This window comes from Thamnophis sirtalis, unplaced genomic scaffold, assembly GCF_051295495.1.
Source record: "Thamnophis sirtalis isolate CommonGarterSnake01/CBP01778 unplaced genomic scaffold, rThaSir2_p1.2 scaffold_3, whole genome shotgun sequence".
In the NCBI taxonomy this organism is placed as follows: Eukaryota; Metazoa; Chordata; class Lepidosauria; order Squamata; family Natricidae; genus Thamnophis; species Thamnophis sirtalis.
Genome location: NW_028261383.1, coordinates 17,775,736 through 17,793,885, shown reverse-complemented (window position 1 = coordinate 17,793,885; position 18,150 = coordinate 17,775,736). Strand labels below are relative to the sequence as shown.

Sequence of the window (18,150 nt, the reverse complement as noted above, 5' to 3'; positions counted from 1 at the left end):
CCCACCAGGGGGCGCTCGCTCGCCGTCGAACGCCACTGCGCATGCTCCGCACCGAGTCCAGCTGGAAGGTTTGGACCAGCTGTGAGTTGAGCCCTGGGAATCGAGATGGGGAGGGGGAGGTTGGCAGGAGGGGATCCCGCGACACAGACCCTCCCCCCGGGGGAGAGGACAACCCCCCCTTCCAGCCCTAGGCAGACCCTCCCCGGCCAGTCCTTGCAAGGAAAGGGGGAAAGTGCGGTCTCCCCCTCCCAAACGCTCCGGTAGCAAGAGGGAAAGACCTGGGGTCCCCCAAAAGGCATTGCCGAACTCCAAATCCCGGAGGCTGGGAGGGAGGGGGAGACGACCCCGCCCCCCCCAATCCCGCTCTTGACTGTGCATGCTTTGGGTGGGGGGGGGGGAGAGGAAGATGAGCCGGTTGCTCCCTGCCTTTGTTCCCATGGGGAGGATCACCTCGTGGTGCTTCCCCCCTTCCCTAGCTATTAAGAATTGAGGAAGTGGATGTCCCAAGGGTGCTATTCCCCTCCCCCCAAGAGTCAACTGGACATTCTTGTTTTTTCTTTGAAGGCGTTTCGCTTCTCATCCAAGACGCTTCTTCAGCTCTGACTAGGATGGTGGGGGAGCTGAAGAAGCGTCTTGGATGAGAAGTGACACCTCTTCAAAGAAAACACAGTCCCGTTGCCTTTTTTGGGGGGGGGGAGAAGCACCTTTGGGACAACCATGACCTGGATCAGGGGTCTCCAACCTTGGCAACTTTAAGACTTGTGGACTACAACTCCCAGAGTTCCTCAGCCAGCTTTGCTGGCTGAGGAACTCTGGGTGTTGTAGTCCACAAGTCTTAAAGTTGCCAAGGTTGGAGACCCCTGACCTGGATGACTGAGAATCTCTGTCACACGTCAATAAAGGAGAAGATCTGTGGGTGAAAGGCCCTTGGTGCTCTCCAGATGTTTCATTACTCAAACTAAGTAACATCATCAGTACTAGCCCTCGCATTCATGATCCTCATAAATGGGATCAATCGTCAGGTATAGCAAAGATTGGGGTTTTATATTTGCATTTCGTTTGCCAAATATGGACAAGATAGCAGGTATAAATATAAACATGGACATGAATGAAAGAAATGCATACAAATAAATGGGGACAGCGGGAAAGGGACTGTAAGGACGCTGGTGCGCTTATGCAAGACCCCTTTTATGGACCTCTTAGGAATGGGGTGAGGTCCACGGTAGGCAGTTGAAGGTTGAAGCTGCGGAGGTTTGAGGATGTAACAGGCGTTGACCACTCTGTTGCTAAAGTCATATTTTCTGCAATCGAGTTTAGAGCGGTTTACTTTGAGTTTGTATCGACTATTTGCCTGTGTATTATTGAGGTTGAAGCTGAAGAAATTGTTGACAGGTAAGACGTTGTAACAGACAATTTTTGTGTACTGTGCTTAGATCATACCTCAGGCTCCAGATTGTCCAAGCCCAAACCTTTAAGCCTGATGGAATAGGGAGTTCTATTGAGTTCTATTAGAATTCTGTTGTGAGTTCTACTGGAATTCTATTGTGAGTTCTCCTCGAATTCTATTGTGAGTTCTACTGGATTTCTATTGTGAGTTCTATTGGAATTCTATTCAGTTCTATTGAAATTCTATTGTGAGTTCTACTGGAATTCTATTGTGAGTTCTACTGGAATTCTATTGAGTTCTATTGGAATTCTATTGTGAGTTCTACTGGAATTCTATTGAGTTCTATTGGAATTCTATTGTGAGTTCTACTGGAATTCTATTGAGTTCTATTGAATTCTATTGTGAGTTCTACTGGAATTCTATTGAGTTCTATTGAAATTCTATTGTGAGTTCTACTGGAATTCTATTGTGAGTTCTACTGGAATTCTATTGTGAGTTCTACTGGAATTCTATTGTGAGTTCTACTGGAATTCTATTGTGAGTTCTACTGGAATTCTATTGTGAGTTCTATTGGAGTTCTATTGTGAGTTCTACTGGAATTCCATTATGAGTTCTATTGGAATTCTATTGTGAGTTCTACTGGAATTCCATTGTGAGTTCCACTGGAATTCTATTGTGAGTTCTACTGGAATTCTATTGAGTTCTATTGGAATTCTATTGTGAGTTCTACTGGAATTCTATTGTGAGTTCTATTGGAATTCTGTTGTGAGTTCTACTGGAATTCTATTGAGTTCTATTGGAATTCTATTGTGAGTTCCACTGGAATTCTATTGTGAGTTCTATTGGAATTCTATTGTGAGTTCTATTGGAATTCTACTGTGAGTTCTATTGGAATTCTATTGTGAGTTCTATTGGAATTCTATTGTGAGTTCTATTGGAATTCTATTGTGAGTTCTATTGGAATTCTACTGTGAGTTCTATTGGAATTCTATTGTGAGTTCTATTGGAATTCTATTGTGAGTTCTATTGGAATTCTACTGTGAGTTCTACTGGAATTCTATTGAGTTCTATTGGAATTCTATTGAGTTCTATTGGAATTCTGTTGAGTTCTATTGGAATTCTATTGTGAGTTCTATTGGAATTCTATTGTGTTCCACTGGAATTCTATTGTGAGTTCTACTGGAATTCTATTGTGAGTTCCACTGGAATTCTATTGTGAGTTCTACTGGAATTCTATTGTGAGTTCCACTGGAATTCTATTGTGAGTTCTATTGGAATTCTACTGTGAGTTCTATTGGAATTCTATTGTGAGTTCTATTGGAATTCTACTGTGAGTTCTATTGGAATTCTATTGTGAGTTCTATTGGAATTCTATTGTGAGTTCTATTGGAATTCTACTGTGAGTTCTACTGGAATTCTGTTGAGTTCTATTGGAATTCTATTGTGAGTTCTATTGGAATTCTATTGTGAGTTCCACTGGAATTCTATTGTGAGTTCTACTGGAATTCTATTGTGAGTTCCACTGGAATTCTATTGTGAGTTCTACTGGAATTCTATTGTGAGTTCCACTGGAATTCTATTGTGAGTTCTATTGGAATTCTATTGTGAGTTCTATTGGAATTCTACTGTGAGTTCTACTGGAATTCTATTGAATTCTATTGGAATTCTATTGTGAGTTGTCATCATGGCTCATGTGTGTCCAGGGTGACCATGAGGTTGCTCAGAAGACAACACTGCCTGTGGCACAAGCTGCTAACCTAGCCTGTAGCTTCACTTCCCATGCTGCCAGCCATCTGAGATGGTCTTTCTTTTGGAAAGCCAGGTGGTAGCAGCAAAGTTGTGTGTTTTGTTCCGCAAAATGGTGAAAATGGAAGGACCAGAGATAAATGGAAAGGAATGTTATTTTGATGGAAGCACCAAGAGCAAATCCTGAGGGGGAAATGGATAGAATGCGAAAGAGAAGTGAAAATGAAAATGTTGAATGGAAAAGTATTAGAAAAGGAAAAAAATTCCAAATTGGTATGAAGCATAACTGCAGTGTCGAAGGGTGGACATATGTTTATGAAATGTTATTTTATGTGGCTGCCTCTTGTCTTCAAATGACTCCAGGCAGATTTCTATTTATATAGTTAAATCAAATAAAAGCAGAAAAAAGAACCAGGAACACCCAGAAGAAAATGTTACAGCTTGCTCTAGCGATCAGTATCCAAGAAAAAAAGGAAGAGGAAAAAGAAGAGAAAGGAAGAGATGGTGGGACACTGGTGCAAAATGGGTAGAGACAAGGGTGAAATTCAGCAGATTCTGACAAGTTTTGGAGAACCGGTAGAGGAAATTTTGTGTAGTTCGGAGAACCGGCAAATGCCACCTCTGGCTGGCCCCTGAGTAGGGTGGGAATGGAGAGTTGACAATATCCTTCCCCCAGGAGTGGGGAGGGAATGGAGATCTTGCAGTATCCTTCTCCTGCCATGTCCACCAGGCCACGCCCACAGAACTGGTAGTAAAAAAAAAATTGAATTTCACCACTGGGTAGAGGGTGTTATTGGAGAAATGTGAAAATATATGTCCCAAAGGTGCTTTTTCAGGACTTTCTTGTTGTTTTTTTCTTTTGAAGACATTTCGCTTCTCAGCCAAGAAGCTTCTTCCGCTCTGATAAATAGATAAATAAATCCTTCTATTCCCCACTATCCCGTTGGAGTTGAAGAAGCTTCTTGGATGAGAAGCGAAAGGTCTTCAAAACAAGAAACAAGAAAGTCCGGTTGCCTCCAGAAAAAACCACCACATCTTTGGGACAACCATGACCTGGATGACGGAGAATCTCTACAGACTTTTATAGAATAGAATTCTTTATTGGCCAAGTGTGATTGGACACAAAAGGAATTTGTCTTTGGTGCATAAGCTCTCAGTGTATATAAAAAATATGTGATAAATCATGATCATAGTCATCATAAATACATTCATCATGAATCATAAGATACGACATTTAAAGATAGTCATAGGATACTAAATAAGCAAAATCATACTAAGAAACTTAGTATCATCAATCATACTTGAGAGACCGCCTCCTGCCAATTACCTCCCTACGACCTATTAGATCACACAGATTAGGCCTCCTCCGAGTTCCATCCGCCAGTCAGTGTCGACTGGCAACTACGCGGAGGAGAGCCTTTTCAGTAGTAGCTCTGACCCTTTGGAACGATCTCCCCGTGGAGATTCGTACCCTCACCACCATCCACACCTTTTGCACAGCCCTCAAGATCTGGCTATCCCGTCAGGCCTGGGGATAAAGATTGTAATCCGTCCCCACCCGAATGATGAATGAATGTTGTGTTCTATTTTAATTTATGTATTGTTTATGTCTTATTGTTTTGTATTCCCCTCCCTATAAATTGTAAGCCGCCCTGAGTCCCCTCAGGGAAAAGGGCGGCCTATAAATAATAAACCTTAAACCTTAAACTAAAACAATTACAATCGTAAAGATATAAGCAACAAGGTTATAGCCATTAAGTAGAAAGGACATAGGTAATAGGAAGGATGAGAAGAAGAATAGTAATACAGTCTTAGCAAATAGTTTGACAGTGTTGTGGGAATTAGTTGTTTAGCAGAGTGATGGCATGAGGGGGAAAAACTGACCTTGTGTCCAGTTGTCTAGTTGTTCTGATGTGCAATTCTCTATATAACTTGTTTTGAAGGTGAAGTTGAAACCATGTATTTTATGTGAAAGTGTAATTGCAATTTAATTTAATTTGTGCCCAAGGTGTGTGATACCCGGATGTATCTGCTCAGCGGTGGGTTTCACATTATTTTTACCACCAGTTTGCTGCACACACGCTTTCTCATTTCGTGGGAACACGCACCCGTTCCATGCATCCAGCCGGCCTTCTGTGCATGCGCTTTGCTCACACGTGCATTTTCCACGCAAGTACCTGGCCTCAAAAACATGCCTAAATAGGACGGCATAGAACTGGTTTGGGGGGACGCGTGCCACGTCTGATTTCCTTTACTGGTTCGGGCAAACCAGTCCAAACTGGCTGAATACCACCTCTGTATCTACCACTATTCCTCTCTACAAAGGGAAAGTTAGCAGGTGTGAGTGCAGGGGGATTGGTTAGTTAAATGTGTCTGGGGAGGAGATTAGAATTATTCAGGTTGAAAGAATACAAGGGGTGAGACAATAAGATAACAATCTGCCAAGTACGGGGCAGCGTGATAAGGAGGACTGTCTGATATTTTCTCAGCGATCCAAGGAACATAAATATTTTGGCCTGTGTTCTTTTTTCTTCCTCCTTGTATATCTAAGCTGGAGTCATCCCGCCTGACGATCAAAAGGACTCTCAAGAGAAGGCTCAAAAGCTTGGTGAGACTTATCCAGGACCTCCTCATGAATCCTCCTTTATGATTGAAAAAAATTATATGGATCCACAAGATCTCCTGGCCCCCACTTGGACTTGTGTTGAAGAACAAAAAAGAAATGGAGTCAAAACACCGAGCAGCTGAGAAAGCTGGAAAAAGGAGCCGTTGGGGAACCTGGGCACGAACCGGGCAGAAGACCCCGAAGGACGAAGCCATCACTTCAGAGATCCAGCGCTGGAGCTTCAGGAATGTCCACTACCAGGAAGCCAAAGGACCACGAGAACTTTGCAGCCATCTCCATCGTCTTTGTCGTCGGTGGCTGCAGCCAGAAAGACGCACCAAGGCCCAGATGTTGGATCTGGTACTTCTGGAGCAGCTCCTGGCTATCCTGCCCCCAGAGATGGAGAGCTGGGTGCGGGAGTGTGGGGCAGAGACCAGCTCCCAGGCGGTGGCCCTGGCCGAAGGCTTCCTCCTGAGCCAGGCGGAGGAGCAGAAGAAGCAGGGAGAACTGCAGGTGAGAGAATCTTATTCTAAGACTTCTGAAGGGATATTAGGAAAGATAAACAATGTTTGAATTCTTAAATGTTTACCAACTATAGTTTCTTGGGCTTAAAGATTGGAAGGTTGTGGGCAGAGAGGGAAATGCTCTTTCTTTGTGCGTTGTTCCCTTCATTCCTCCCCATTTTTCTGCCCGGAGTTACAGATTCTGGAGATGATCGCAGAACATCCCATGAGAAGGAAAGATCTGTCCAATCCCATTCAGGAGCTGCTTCCCACATCCACCTCCCAGAAAGATGAAAATTGGGATACCTCTCGAGGTAAGGGAGGGTGTCGGGATCCAAGTAATACACCCATAGCAAACAGAACTCTGAGGCAAGTAGATTCCTCAAATAATAGTTTTATTGGATATATCATATTGGTACAGTCTGGTAAAAATCAATTCTGGATGTTCCCATGGTTTCCACCTAATTAAACATGTTTTTTTTCCCCCTTTCCCAAACAATCAGTCACGTGGTCCAATCAAGGTGCCATCCAATTGCCTGGTAACTTCACTCGTCCCCTCTCTAGCCACCTGTGGGAGTGTCCTTGGTTCCCAGGAGAAAGTATTTTGTTTTGGCTACAAAACCCCAGCTGTTTCTGTTCCCCCCTCCCTATACTTCAGCACCACTGTGGCAACACTGAAGCTTCAAAATGGCTTCAGTCACGCCAGCTTCACGGTTGACAAGAGGGATTCCTTCCAAGCCACCTAAAGTTTCCCAGAGAGTCTCTAGTTCTCTCTTCTTTGGTGGGTCCTCTTGGGTCGGTATCTCCCCACATTTTACTAGTTTTGCTTCTGCCATTTTTGTCTCCCTCGTAGGGAACAGAATGATGTCGCTGGTCTTTGTAGGGGCGTCTCCTTTTTCTGCTGGCGCTGAGAGAATAGCTGGATCGCCAGCTCAGGTAGCAGCTTAATTCTTAACTTCCAGCCCACCAGTGGCTCCGACCAAGAACACATTCCCCAGGAAACCAGGGAGAAGCGGAAAGTGGGTTGTGTTTTGTGCGCCTGTTGACGGCAGCCAGAGAGATCATGTGGGTGTTGTATTGACCTTGGGGACTGGTGCATAGCGCTGACAGGAAGGACCTCCCCGTTCCCTGCCTGCAAACACCAGGAAGGACATGAACCAGTGACGGGTGGAGTGTCCAGAACCCATCTGTCAGTGGATCTAGAAGAAAATGGAGGTTACTGTCATCATATGGTCTTGAAATTCCCACGGGAAACAATCAAGTTGATAATAAGTCTGCTGTTAATTATTCTTACAAAAATGTTGCCTTGTTTAATTCATTTCAAAGGTCCATTTTTCAGGGTTTGTGAACAAACAGACCTTTTTCTGTTAATTGGGAGTATAGGTTTCCTGTTTCAGGGTCTCGTGTCCTTCGAGGAGGTGGCTGTGGATTTCTCTGAGGAGGAATGGGCTCATCTGGATCCTCACCAAAAGGCTCTTCATGGAGAAGTCATGCTGGAAAACTCCAGGAATGTGGCCTCGCTGGGTAAGAGCCCATGTGCAAGAACACATTCACATATAGACACATATAGAGCTGAGGTGGCGCAGTGGTTAGGGTGCAGTACTGCAGGCCACTTCAGCTGACTGTTATCTGCAGTTCAGCGGCTCAAATCTCACCGGCTCAAGGTTGACTCAGCCTTCCATCCTTCCGAAGTGGGTGAAATGAGGACCCAGACTGTGGGGCAATATGCTGACTCTGTAAACCGCTTAGACAGGACTGAAAGCCCTATGAAGCGGTATATAAGTCTAACTGTTATTGCTATTGCTATTGCTATTGCTATTGCACTATGTGTCAGGGTTACAAGTAATATACTATAGCAAACAGAACTCTGAGTCAGGTAGATTCCTTAAAGAACAGTTTTATTGGCACCGACTGTTCAAAACCGACTCTAAAAGTTCCTGCGGTTTTTACCTAATTAAAAGTTTCAGCCCTTCTCCAAACAATCGGTCACGTGGTCCAATCAAGATGTCGTCCAGTTGCTTGGTAACTTCACTCCTCCTTTCTTCAGCCACCTGTGGGAATGTCCTTGGTTCCCAGGAGAAAGTATTTTGTTTTGGCTACAAAACCCCAGCTATTCCCCCCTCCCCATCCCTCAGCTCCATTGTGGCAATGCTGAAGCCCCAAAGATGGCCTCAGTCAGTCCAACTTCAGAGTTGATGCTATGAATTTAAGGGATTGGATGATACAAACAGAAAGCAGGAGCCCAAATTATGGTTAGTCTCCCAATTATATAAGGAGAAGGAAGAATGAAAAGTTTCACGTGTTGTCTATTTTCTTTCAAAATAACAAACCTCTAAAGAGTTTTATTCTATCTGTTATCTCACTTTCCTAAATTTTCCTTCAAAATTTGCTCTTCATAAATTGTAAGTGTATTAAAAACTCTAGTCTTTTAAACATCTGTTAAAGAGAATTAAGACAAGGAATGTGTCTAATGTGGTACAGAAAGTTTTCTCTGATCTGTGATACCTATTACAGAACAGAGATTAGATATTGGAATAGAAAATGCAAGCATACCTCAGAGATACTGGTTGGTTCAGCTCCAACTACCACAGTAAAGCGAGTATCACAATTAAACAAGTCACAGGAATTTGTTTTTGTTTCCCAGTGCTCATAAAACTTACGCTTTTATGTTATGAACACTATAGCCCTCAATTTATCCCTTGTGGGGTGGAGTCGGGGCAACTGAATGGAGCTGTTTACTGGCCGGATGCCTTTCTTGTCACCCATGTGGAGTTTTGCGGAAGATATATTCTCACTGCGCCCAGAGAGAGAAATATCAGACTCTACCTAGGATTGAACTCACAGCTTCCTGATTGTGAGGCCAGAGCTCCACCTCTAGGCCACCGCACCACTCAGTACATGCCTTCATTAAAAATATCTTATTGCTAAAAAGGAGAACCAGACGAATAATAATGAAAAAGTTTGAAATATTGCATGAAGTACAGAGACGTGACACAGGGACACAAAGAGAGCAAGTGCTGATAGAAAAATGACTCGCTCAACACAGGGTTGCGGCAAGCCTCCAATTTGTTAAAAAAAACCACAGTATCTTCAAAGTGCAATAAAAGGAAGCATGCCTGTATCGACTTTTATATGTTCTCCCTTTGCCTTTAAGTTCTGTTCTTTTCTCATCAGCAAATTCTCACTCCTTTATTTCACTGGTATGCTTGTTCTTTTTTTCCCGAAGGAACTCGGACGACTTTTCCCCGTACTCCACGGAAACGAACAACCACAGGAGGCAAGCCATATAAATGCTTGGAATGTGGGAAGATCTTCAGTAAGAGTAGCAATCTCACTTCCCACAAAAGAATCCATACAGGGGAGAAGCCGTATACATGCCTGGACTGCGGGAAGAGCTTCAGTCGGAGCAGTAGCTTCTCAGCGCATAAAAGGATCCACACTGGAGAGAAACCGTATGAGTGCCCGGAGTGCAGCAAGCGATTCAGTGAAAGCAGTCATCTCATCGCACACAAAAGAATCCACACGGGGGAAAAACCTTATGAGTGCATAGAATGCGGGAAGAGCTTCAGTCAGAGCAGTAGCTTCGCTGCACACAGGAGAATCCACACTGGGGAGAAACCCTACAAATGTGTGGAGTGCGGGAAGAGCTTCAATACCAGTACGCACCTGACATCTCACAAAAGGATCCACACAGGAGAAAAACCGTACAAATGCACGGAATGCGGGAAGAGCTTCAGTGAAAATGGGGCTCTGACGTCACACAAGAGGATCCACACAGGGGAGAAACCGTACAAATGCACGGAGTGCGGAAAGTGCTTTAGTCAGAGCAGCTCCTTTACACTTCATAAAAAGAGGCATAAAAGAGAGACGCCGTATATATGCATCAAGTGGTGATAAAAAAAATTCCAGTCTGCCGTTCCTTTCTTTCCCATAAAAGGGTCTATAAAGGAGAAGAAGTGGCTTGAATGCATGGAGTTTGGAAAACCCATCAGTCAAAATAATCTTTTTACAATACATCTATCAACCTCGCAGATAACCCCAGTAACTTTTTTTCTGGTGAAGACCGATAATTGGGGTGCGGTAAAGCCGAATTACAAAAAAATGGGCGGGATCAACTAAATTTGACATTCTGTGTAGGGCAGGGATGTCAAACTCACAACCCGCAGGCTGGATGCGTCATGCAGTGGCCATGCCCACCCCCATTTTAGCGAATGGGGGAAAAGTTGCAATATGTCACGTGACGACAATGTTGACACCATCCTCTTCCTGTGTGTCTACAGAAATTCTCAACCATCTAGATCACGATTGTCTCCAAGGTGCTTTTTCAAGAGGGCTGGAGTGTTGTTGTTTTTTTTTTGGAAGATGTTTCACTTCTCATCCAAGAAGCTTCTTCAGCTCTGACTGGATGGTGGGGAATGGAAGGATTTATACTCCTTGCAGACAGTTGGCCATTTTCATTCTTTTAGAGTCCTTGAGGCCACCTGGAGGTTTATCTCTGTCCTCAGGGTCACCTGAGTAGTGCAAATGGGTGTGGAGCCTTCTTGGAACTGTTGAAAGGACTGTGTTGCAGAATGGAGAGGGATGAAAAATTGACACAATCTATCTCCAGTCTACAACACAGTCCTTTCAACAGTTCCAAGAAGGCTCCACACCCATTTCCCCATCCCCCACTAAGGGGACCAGAATATTTTTCCTCCGTTCCAAAGAGGGAAGGAGAGGATTCCAGGAGCTGAAATCAAACCCGTCTTAATATGTCTGGGAAAAGTAAAGAGCAAAAATCGAGAACCATGAAGTGATTTCTGGCAGAGTTGTTTAAAAAAACAACAACCCAACAACTGTGCAATTAAAGCTGTGCAGGGAGAAACTGCAACTTGGCTGAATTGAAATTGTCCACCCACATCCAGAGTTGGACGATATAGAAAATGCCCATAGTGATTTAAGTGTGTGGAGGAAACAAAACTTGGTATGAGAACAAAACTAACAGCATATCCGAGGGATTAAAAACTACAGATCTTCCCATTGGTGCTTTGAAGATTGTAAAACGATGGTAAAAGATTGATCTGTGACCACTCTGAAAAATGAGGTTATTAGAGGTTTTCTAGCACAGAATTATCAGAAACAAATGTTTCCCTCGTTTTTGGATTGGGGAACTTCTTTAACAGACTGCGAGACTGCTTTAGATGTAATATAACTTGGTTTCTGCAAAGCACTTGACAGAGTAGCCAGTGACATTCTGAGTAGTAATTTAATTTAGTGTGGTTGGAATGGCATGACAATTAAGTGGACGCGTAATGACTCAAAACTTTTACTTGGAACATACTCAAAGGTTACTCTTCACCGAACTGGAGGAAGGTAATAAATGGGATGTTACAATGTGGAACTGGGCTTTTGTTTAATAATTTCAGTGTTAATTCAACCAAATATTCAGAGGGATTGGAGAACAAATTTTCAGGTAATGCAAAATCAGACGAGGTCATTTTTATCCTAAAAGTAACCATAGAAATTAGTATGACTTTAATAGTAACTTCAAACTGTCTGCCACAAACTTAATCTCAGCATTCCAAATATCATGTAGAATTAAAGCAGAGTCCAAGGCAAAACGATCCTTAAAGTTCCAATTTGATAAAGCAGACATCTTAGCACATCTTTGTTAATCCCAATTCTCGAAATTACATCAGAATCTCACCCAGTTAAAAGTTCATGATCTTGTCCCCACACCCACAATCCATCACATGGTCCAATCTTCTTCTTCCACGCTGGCGTCTCCACCCAGCTGCTTCCGGTCAGGTGTAAAAGTGCAGAGACAAAAGATGACCTTGGTCTTCTAGTAAAGAATGATAACAATACATTCCACAATCCTACTCCTGTCTATTCCCCCCTCCCATCAACTATACTAATGAAACAGCATAATGAAATAAGAGAAAGTGTGGCAGGCCAAAATTCTAAAAGGAATATAATTGCAGGCCTGACCCTTGATGGGATTCAGTGAGAGACAAAACAACCCAAAAAAGGACACTTAAGGCAGCCCTAGGACATTTTCTAAGGTAGAGTAGAAAGGATGGGGAGCAGAGGTGGGTTCCTACCAGTTCGCACCAGTTCGGTAGAACCGGTTCGTCAAATCTACTGAACCAGTTAGAAGAGGTTCCACCAGTGGACCCGGAAAGCAGGCCACACCTACAGAAGAGGTTCCAAATTTTTTTGAAACCCACCACTGACACACACACACACACACACACACACACACACAGACTCACACAGAGAAAGAGAAAGAGAGAAAGAAATAAAAAGAAAGAAAAAGAGAGGGAGATGAAAGAAAAAAAGGAAAAAGGGACAGAGAGACAAAAGGAAGGAAAGAGAGAAAGAAAAGACATGGCCAGCAAGCCACTCCCACCAGGTCACATGGCCAGCAAGCCACTCCCACAAAGGAGGCCACACCCACAAAGTAGGTTCAAAATTTTTTTGAAACCCACCACTGATGGGGAGGGCATATGGGCTTATTTTAAGACACTCTCCTTACAGCCTGTTTATGATCTGGGAGACTCATCGCTCTGCCTCTTGATTAAGAAATCCTGGAATTAAATAATGAAATGCCATTTGAAAAAGTTTGAAAACCTCTAGCATAAATGTCCCTAAAGGTGCTTTTTCAAGAGGCAACGGGACTTTCTGATTTTTCTTTGAAGACGTTTCACTTCTCCTCCCAGAAGCTTCTTGTGTTCAGAAATGAAAAAGGTATCTACCTTGAAAAGTTGCCTTTTTCTTAAAAAAAAAAAAAGCATCTTTGGGACCATCAGAATTAACAGATTAGAAGGGACCTTGTAGATCATCCAGTCCAACCCCCCCCCCCAACCCAAGTGTTTCCCGCTATACCACTTCTGACAAATGGCAGTCCAATCTCTTCTTTTTTTTATTAAAGAGTTTTAATAAATTTTACAAATATTTCCCCTTCCCTCCCTCCAACCCAACCCCCCCCTCCAACTCTCCCCCACTCCAACTTCCCAGAGCAAAATACAGGGTATAAACGTTTAACAATCATACACTAACATAGACTAACTAACTTTAGCATCCTACCTTCTGTTGTACTTTAACTCCCCTTTTATTAAGCTAGCCTTAAGTAAATTATAACATTCCTTGTTCATTCATTCATAAGCTAACTGAAATTTCTTAGTCCGATATTTGTTTTGAATGTAGTCAATCCATCTTCTCCATTCCAACTTGTATTTCTCATCTGAATGGTCCTTCAAGTATGCTGAGATTTTGGCCATCTCTGCAAAGTTCGTTACTTTTAACATCCATTCTTGAATAGTAGGCAATTCTTCCTTCTTCCAGTACTGCGCCACCAACAATCTTGCTGCCGTTATTAAGTTCAGAATCAAATTAGTCTCTATAGCTGTACAGTCTGTGATTATACCTAACAAGAACAACTGAGGGGTGAACTTTATCCTCTTTTTAAGAATGTTTGAATAATCCACCATATTTTTATCCAAAATGCTTACAAATCCATCCAATCTCTTCTTGAAAGCTCCCAGTGATGAAGCTCCCACAACTTCTGACGGCAACTTCTGTTCCCTTGGTTGATTGCTCTCAGTCAGAAAATGTCTCCTTATTTCTAGGCTGAATCTCTCCTTGCTCAATTTCCATCCATTATTCCTTGTGTGGCCTTCAGGGGCTTTGGAAAATAGCTTGACCCCTTCCTCTCTCTGGCAGCCCCTCAAATATTGGAGGACTGCTCTCATGTCTCCCCTGGTCCTTCTTTTCATTAAAGTAGACATACCCAGTTCCTGCAACCGTTTATCGTATGTTTTAGCCTGTAATCATCTTGATTGCTCTCTGCAGGTGAATAAGTCTCCTCCTAAATACACAAGGGAATAAATTGGTTCCCAAAATTGGAATTTCCATTGCTAAGCAATGCAGGAGTTGTTAAAGCATCATGTCACACAAGCGCACGTCTTAGCGGTGGAAATGCCTGGCTGCTCTTGGAACTCCAGGATGGCATGGGTCATTTGGGGGGGAGGGAAGGGACCAAAGGGAGGTAGTCCTGCAGACAGGCACTACTATGGCATGCTGGCTAGGGAATTCCAGGAACTGGGAATCCACGCAACCCAGGATTAATGAGGTTAATGAGAAACACTGTTTTAAATTGTTAAGTTTGTTGTCCCCAAATACCAACCCTTGTCTTTTGTACTTCAGAGGTCACCAGACCTGGGGGTGGGGGTGGGGGTGGGGGCAAAGTCCTGTGGATGGGAGACCAACAGGAAAGCCCAAATCTCAACTAAATGGGGAAGATCCCGAACGCCGCTTCTGTGGCCGCTAAGACATGGCTGTTGGTTCCCTGGCAACCAAGCTTGCCTTTTAATAAAGCAGGATGTCTTTTTGCCACTTTCATCCAGCATCAGGGATGACGGCAGCCTATTTCTGCTGCTCTTCCCCTCACACTATTCCCGGGTGGCAAATATCCAGAGGGAGAGGAAAGCATCAATGGTTGGGCATCGTTTGCCACCACTTAGATCTCGCCTGGTTGTTTTTTTTTTGCAGCCCGGATAACGGTCTCTCCGCGTCTTCCCTCTCCTGCTGGCACTTCCAACAGACAGCAGAGGAGGCGCTGGAGAGCCCTGGCAGAGCCAGCAGGGTTTGCAGACAAAAAAAAAGTCCAGGAGAATGGGCAGCCCCGCTTTCAGAAGGAGCCGGTGCATGCACTGGGTAACTTGCCAACAGCTGCAGAAATAGAGGCACAATACAGGGGAATTGGAATCAAAATAGATCTGGAAGGGGAATTGGAAGTCTTCTAGTCCATCCCCCTGCTCAAGAAGGAGATCTTACACCATTTCAGACACACGACTGTCCAGTCTCTTCTTAAAATCCTCCAGTGATGGAGCTCCCACAACTTCTGGTGGCAAGCTGTTCCACCGGTTCATTGTCCTCACTTGCTAGGAAGTTTCTCCTTAATTCCAGGTTGCCTCCCTCCTTGATTAGAATAGAATAAAATAGAATAGAATAACAGGGTTGGAAGGGACCTTGGAGGTCTTCTAGTCCAACCCCCTGCTTAGGTAGGAAACCCTACACCACTTCAGATAAATGGTTATCTAATCTCTTCTATAAAACTTCCAGTGTTGGAGAATTCACAACTTCAAGTTTCTCCACTGATTGTTCTAAGTGTCAGGAAATTCCTCCTTAGTTCTAGTTTGCTTCTCTCCTTGATTAGTTTCCACCCATTTCTTCTTGTCCTACCCTCAGGTTCTTTGGAGAATAGCTTGACTCCCTTTTCTTTGTGCCAGCGCCTGAGATAATTGGGACAATGGATTAGTTTCCATCCATTGTCCCCAAGGTGCTTTTTTCAGGAGGCAACTGGACTTTCTTGTTTCTTCTTTTGAAGACCTTCCACTTCTCATCCAAGAAGCTTCTTCAGCTCTTGACAAGACAGTGGGGTATGAAAGGATTTATATTCCTTGCGGACAGCTGGTCATTTGCAACCTTTTAGAGAGTCTTTGAAGCACTTGGAGGTTTATCTATGTCCTCAGGGCCACTTGAGTGGTGCTTCTGGTTCTTGTAGTCTGGAGAACTACTCTACTAGAGCACTACACTACCAGGAGCACCAGTCAGTTGACCCTAAGGACAGAGATAAACCTCCAAGTGCTTCAACGACCCTCTAAAAGGATGCAAATGGCCAGCTGTCTGCAAGGAATTTCATCCTTCCATTCCCCCCTATCCTGTCAGAGCTGAAGAAGCTTCTTGGATGAGAAGCGAAAGGTCTTCAAAAGAAGAAACAAAGTCCAGTTGCCTCCTGAAAAAGCACCTTTGGACAACCACGACCTGGACGACTGAGAATCTTTACAGACTTTCAATCCATTGTTTCTTGTCCTGCCTTTTGGTGTTTTAGAAAATGAGTTGACCCCTCTCTTTTTTGTTGCAGCTCCTCAAATAGTGGACTGCTGCTTTCATGTCCCCCCTTGGTCCTTCTTTTCTCTAGACTGGCCAGGCCCAGTTCCTGCAACCGTCCATTGTATGTTTTAGTCTCCAGGCCTCCAATCATCTTAGCTGCTCTTCTTTGCACTTTTCCCTCAACTTCTTTTTTTGCTCACAATAGAATCCCTTATGCCACCAGGCTTGAAATTTTGGGCTTGGACAACCTAGAACTACGCCGATTGAGATCTGACCTAAGCGTAGTACACAAAATTGTCCTACCTGTCAACAACTTCTTCAGCTTCAACCGCAATAATATACGGGCAAACAATCGATACAAACTCAAGGTCAACCGCTCCAAACGCGATTGCAGAAAATACGACTTCAGCAACAGAGTGGTCAACGCCTGGAATGCTCTACCGGACTCTGTTGTTACATCCTCAAACGTTAACCTTAAACTGTCTAGCGTGGACCTCACCCCGTTCCTAAGAGGTCCGTAAAGGGGCCGTGCATAAGCACACCAACAAGCCTACTGACCCTATCCTACTGTCCCCATTCATTTGTACCCGTTTCCTGTGCTCATGTCCATATTTATACTTCCACTTGTACAATTATAAGTACATTGTGTACTTATCTCGTACATGTTTGACAAACTAAATGAATAAATAAATAGAATAAAGGTGATGACCCAAACTGGTTGCAGTGTTCCAGGTGTGGTCTAACTACTAAGGTTTTACAAAGCGTAAGCGAGAGCTGCTTACTCCGGAGCCTTTAAAAAGTCCGCCCCCCCCCTTCATTTTTCGATATTTTCCCAGGCAGCCTCCCGTTCCCTTGGCACCTCAACCCCTCTAGCAAAAAGAAACCCCCTCTTGATTCGCCCAGCATTTGGAAGGAAGTGGCATTGAGGAGAAGGGCGTGCTGGTGGTCGGGGAGAGCTCGAAAAGACGCCCCCAGCCCAGATGCTCCTAAGGGCACGATCCCAGCTGCATCTCCCAGCATGTGGGCTCCAGGACAATTGCAGAGCCAGTCACAGGTACGATTACCGAAGCGGGCATTCCCCACCCCCCCGTCCCTATTTGTGGGGGGGAAAGAGTTAAAAGCGATGGGCTGCAATCCCCGCCTGCAATCCTAGGAAAGGGTCACGTGGCCCGCGAAGGATCCCCTCCCACTCCTGTGTGGGGAAGTCTAGGCAGGGGCGGCATCGGCGTTTGCACCCTCTGGCAGGGTGGGTTGCAGAGCGCGCAAACCCTCGCCCCTAACAGCTGGGCAGAGCGCTTTGACATCGCCCGGGGAGGGAAGCCGGGCGAGAAGAAGCCGCCCGCAAAAGTGCTGCACCGGCTCCGCAAGAAGCGCGCAGGCCCCCGCGGTAGGAAGGCCCGGGGGCGCTGCGTTGCAGAAGGGCACGGATCGGGGCTGCGCTGCTCTGCCCGCCCACCAGAGGGCGCTGCGGATCCGGTTAAGTTGGGATTTACAGGCGGTTGTTTGGATTCCCGGCGGTTTCTTTAGCTCCAGCGGTCATCCGGGGTATTGCAGTGCGGTGCCTGTGCGCAAGACCCAGACTGGTCCAAAGATGCTCCACTCCCCACCCCCCCTCCCAGTGGAAACTGGACTTCCTGGTTTTTCTTCCTTTCGCTTCTCATCCAAGAAGCTTCTTCAGCTCTGATAGGATAGTGGGCACTGGGCAATGGAAGGATTGATATTCTTTGCAGACAGCTGGTCATCGGCATCCTTTTGGGGGGGTCCTTGAAGCACTTGGGTCACCTGAGCAGTGCAAATGGTTTCTGTAGTCTTCAATTCCCACCCCCTCTGGAAATCCATTCCTCCTCCCACCAAGGGTCTTCATCCCAAATTGTATAGCTGAAAGTCTGCAGAGATTCTCAGTCACCCAGGTTGTGGTTGTCCGAAAGGTGGGTTTTTTTTTCAGGAGGCAACTGGATTTTCTTGTTTTTTTTTCTTTTGAAGCCAAGAAGTTTCTTCTGCTAGGCTGGCTGACCCAGCTGGGGATTCTCCCC

The 18,150-nt window shown here is 44.6% G+C and overlaps 2 protein-coding genes across 2 annotated transcripts in view; both read left to right on the top strand.

Annotated features, from left to right (window-relative positions):
- Positions 1 to 18,150, top strand: part of LOC106551353 (uncharacterized) — a 49,025-nt gene that overhangs the window by 20,546 nt on the left and 10,329 nt on the right. The window contains exon 7 of the mRNA XM_087711598.1: positions 9,524 to 10,113. Within this exon, the coding sequence (XP_087567724.1) occupies positions 9,524 to 10,113 (590 nt within the window). The remainder of the gene's footprint in view (positions 1 to 9,523; positions 10,114 to 18,150) is intronic.
- LOC148047325 (uncharacterized) lies at positions 5,728 to 7,640 on the top strand. The gene is made up of 3 exons (XM_087711575.1): positions 5,728 to 6,251; positions 6,441 to 6,555; positions 7,095 to 7,640. Exons 1-3 carry the CDS (start codon positions 5,856 to 5,858, stop codon positions 7,187 to 7,189), a joined length of 606 nt encoding a protein of 201 aa, XP_087567701.1. The 5' UTR covers positions 5,728 to 5,855; the 3' UTR covers positions 7,190 to 7,640.

Coding starts and splice junctions, on each gene's coding strand:
- LOC148047325 (XM_087711575.1), top strand. CDS start 5,856: ATGGAGTCAAAACACCGAGCAGCTGAGAAAGCTGGAAAAAGGAGCCGT. Junction 6,252..6,440: donor AGAAGCAGGGAGAACTGCAG/GTGAGAGAATCT, acceptor CCGGAGTTACAG/ATTCTGGAGATGATCGCAGA. Junction 6,556..7,094: donor AAATTGGGATACCTCTCGAG/GTAAGGGAGGGT, acceptor TCTCCCTCGTAG/GGAACAGAATGATGTCGCTG.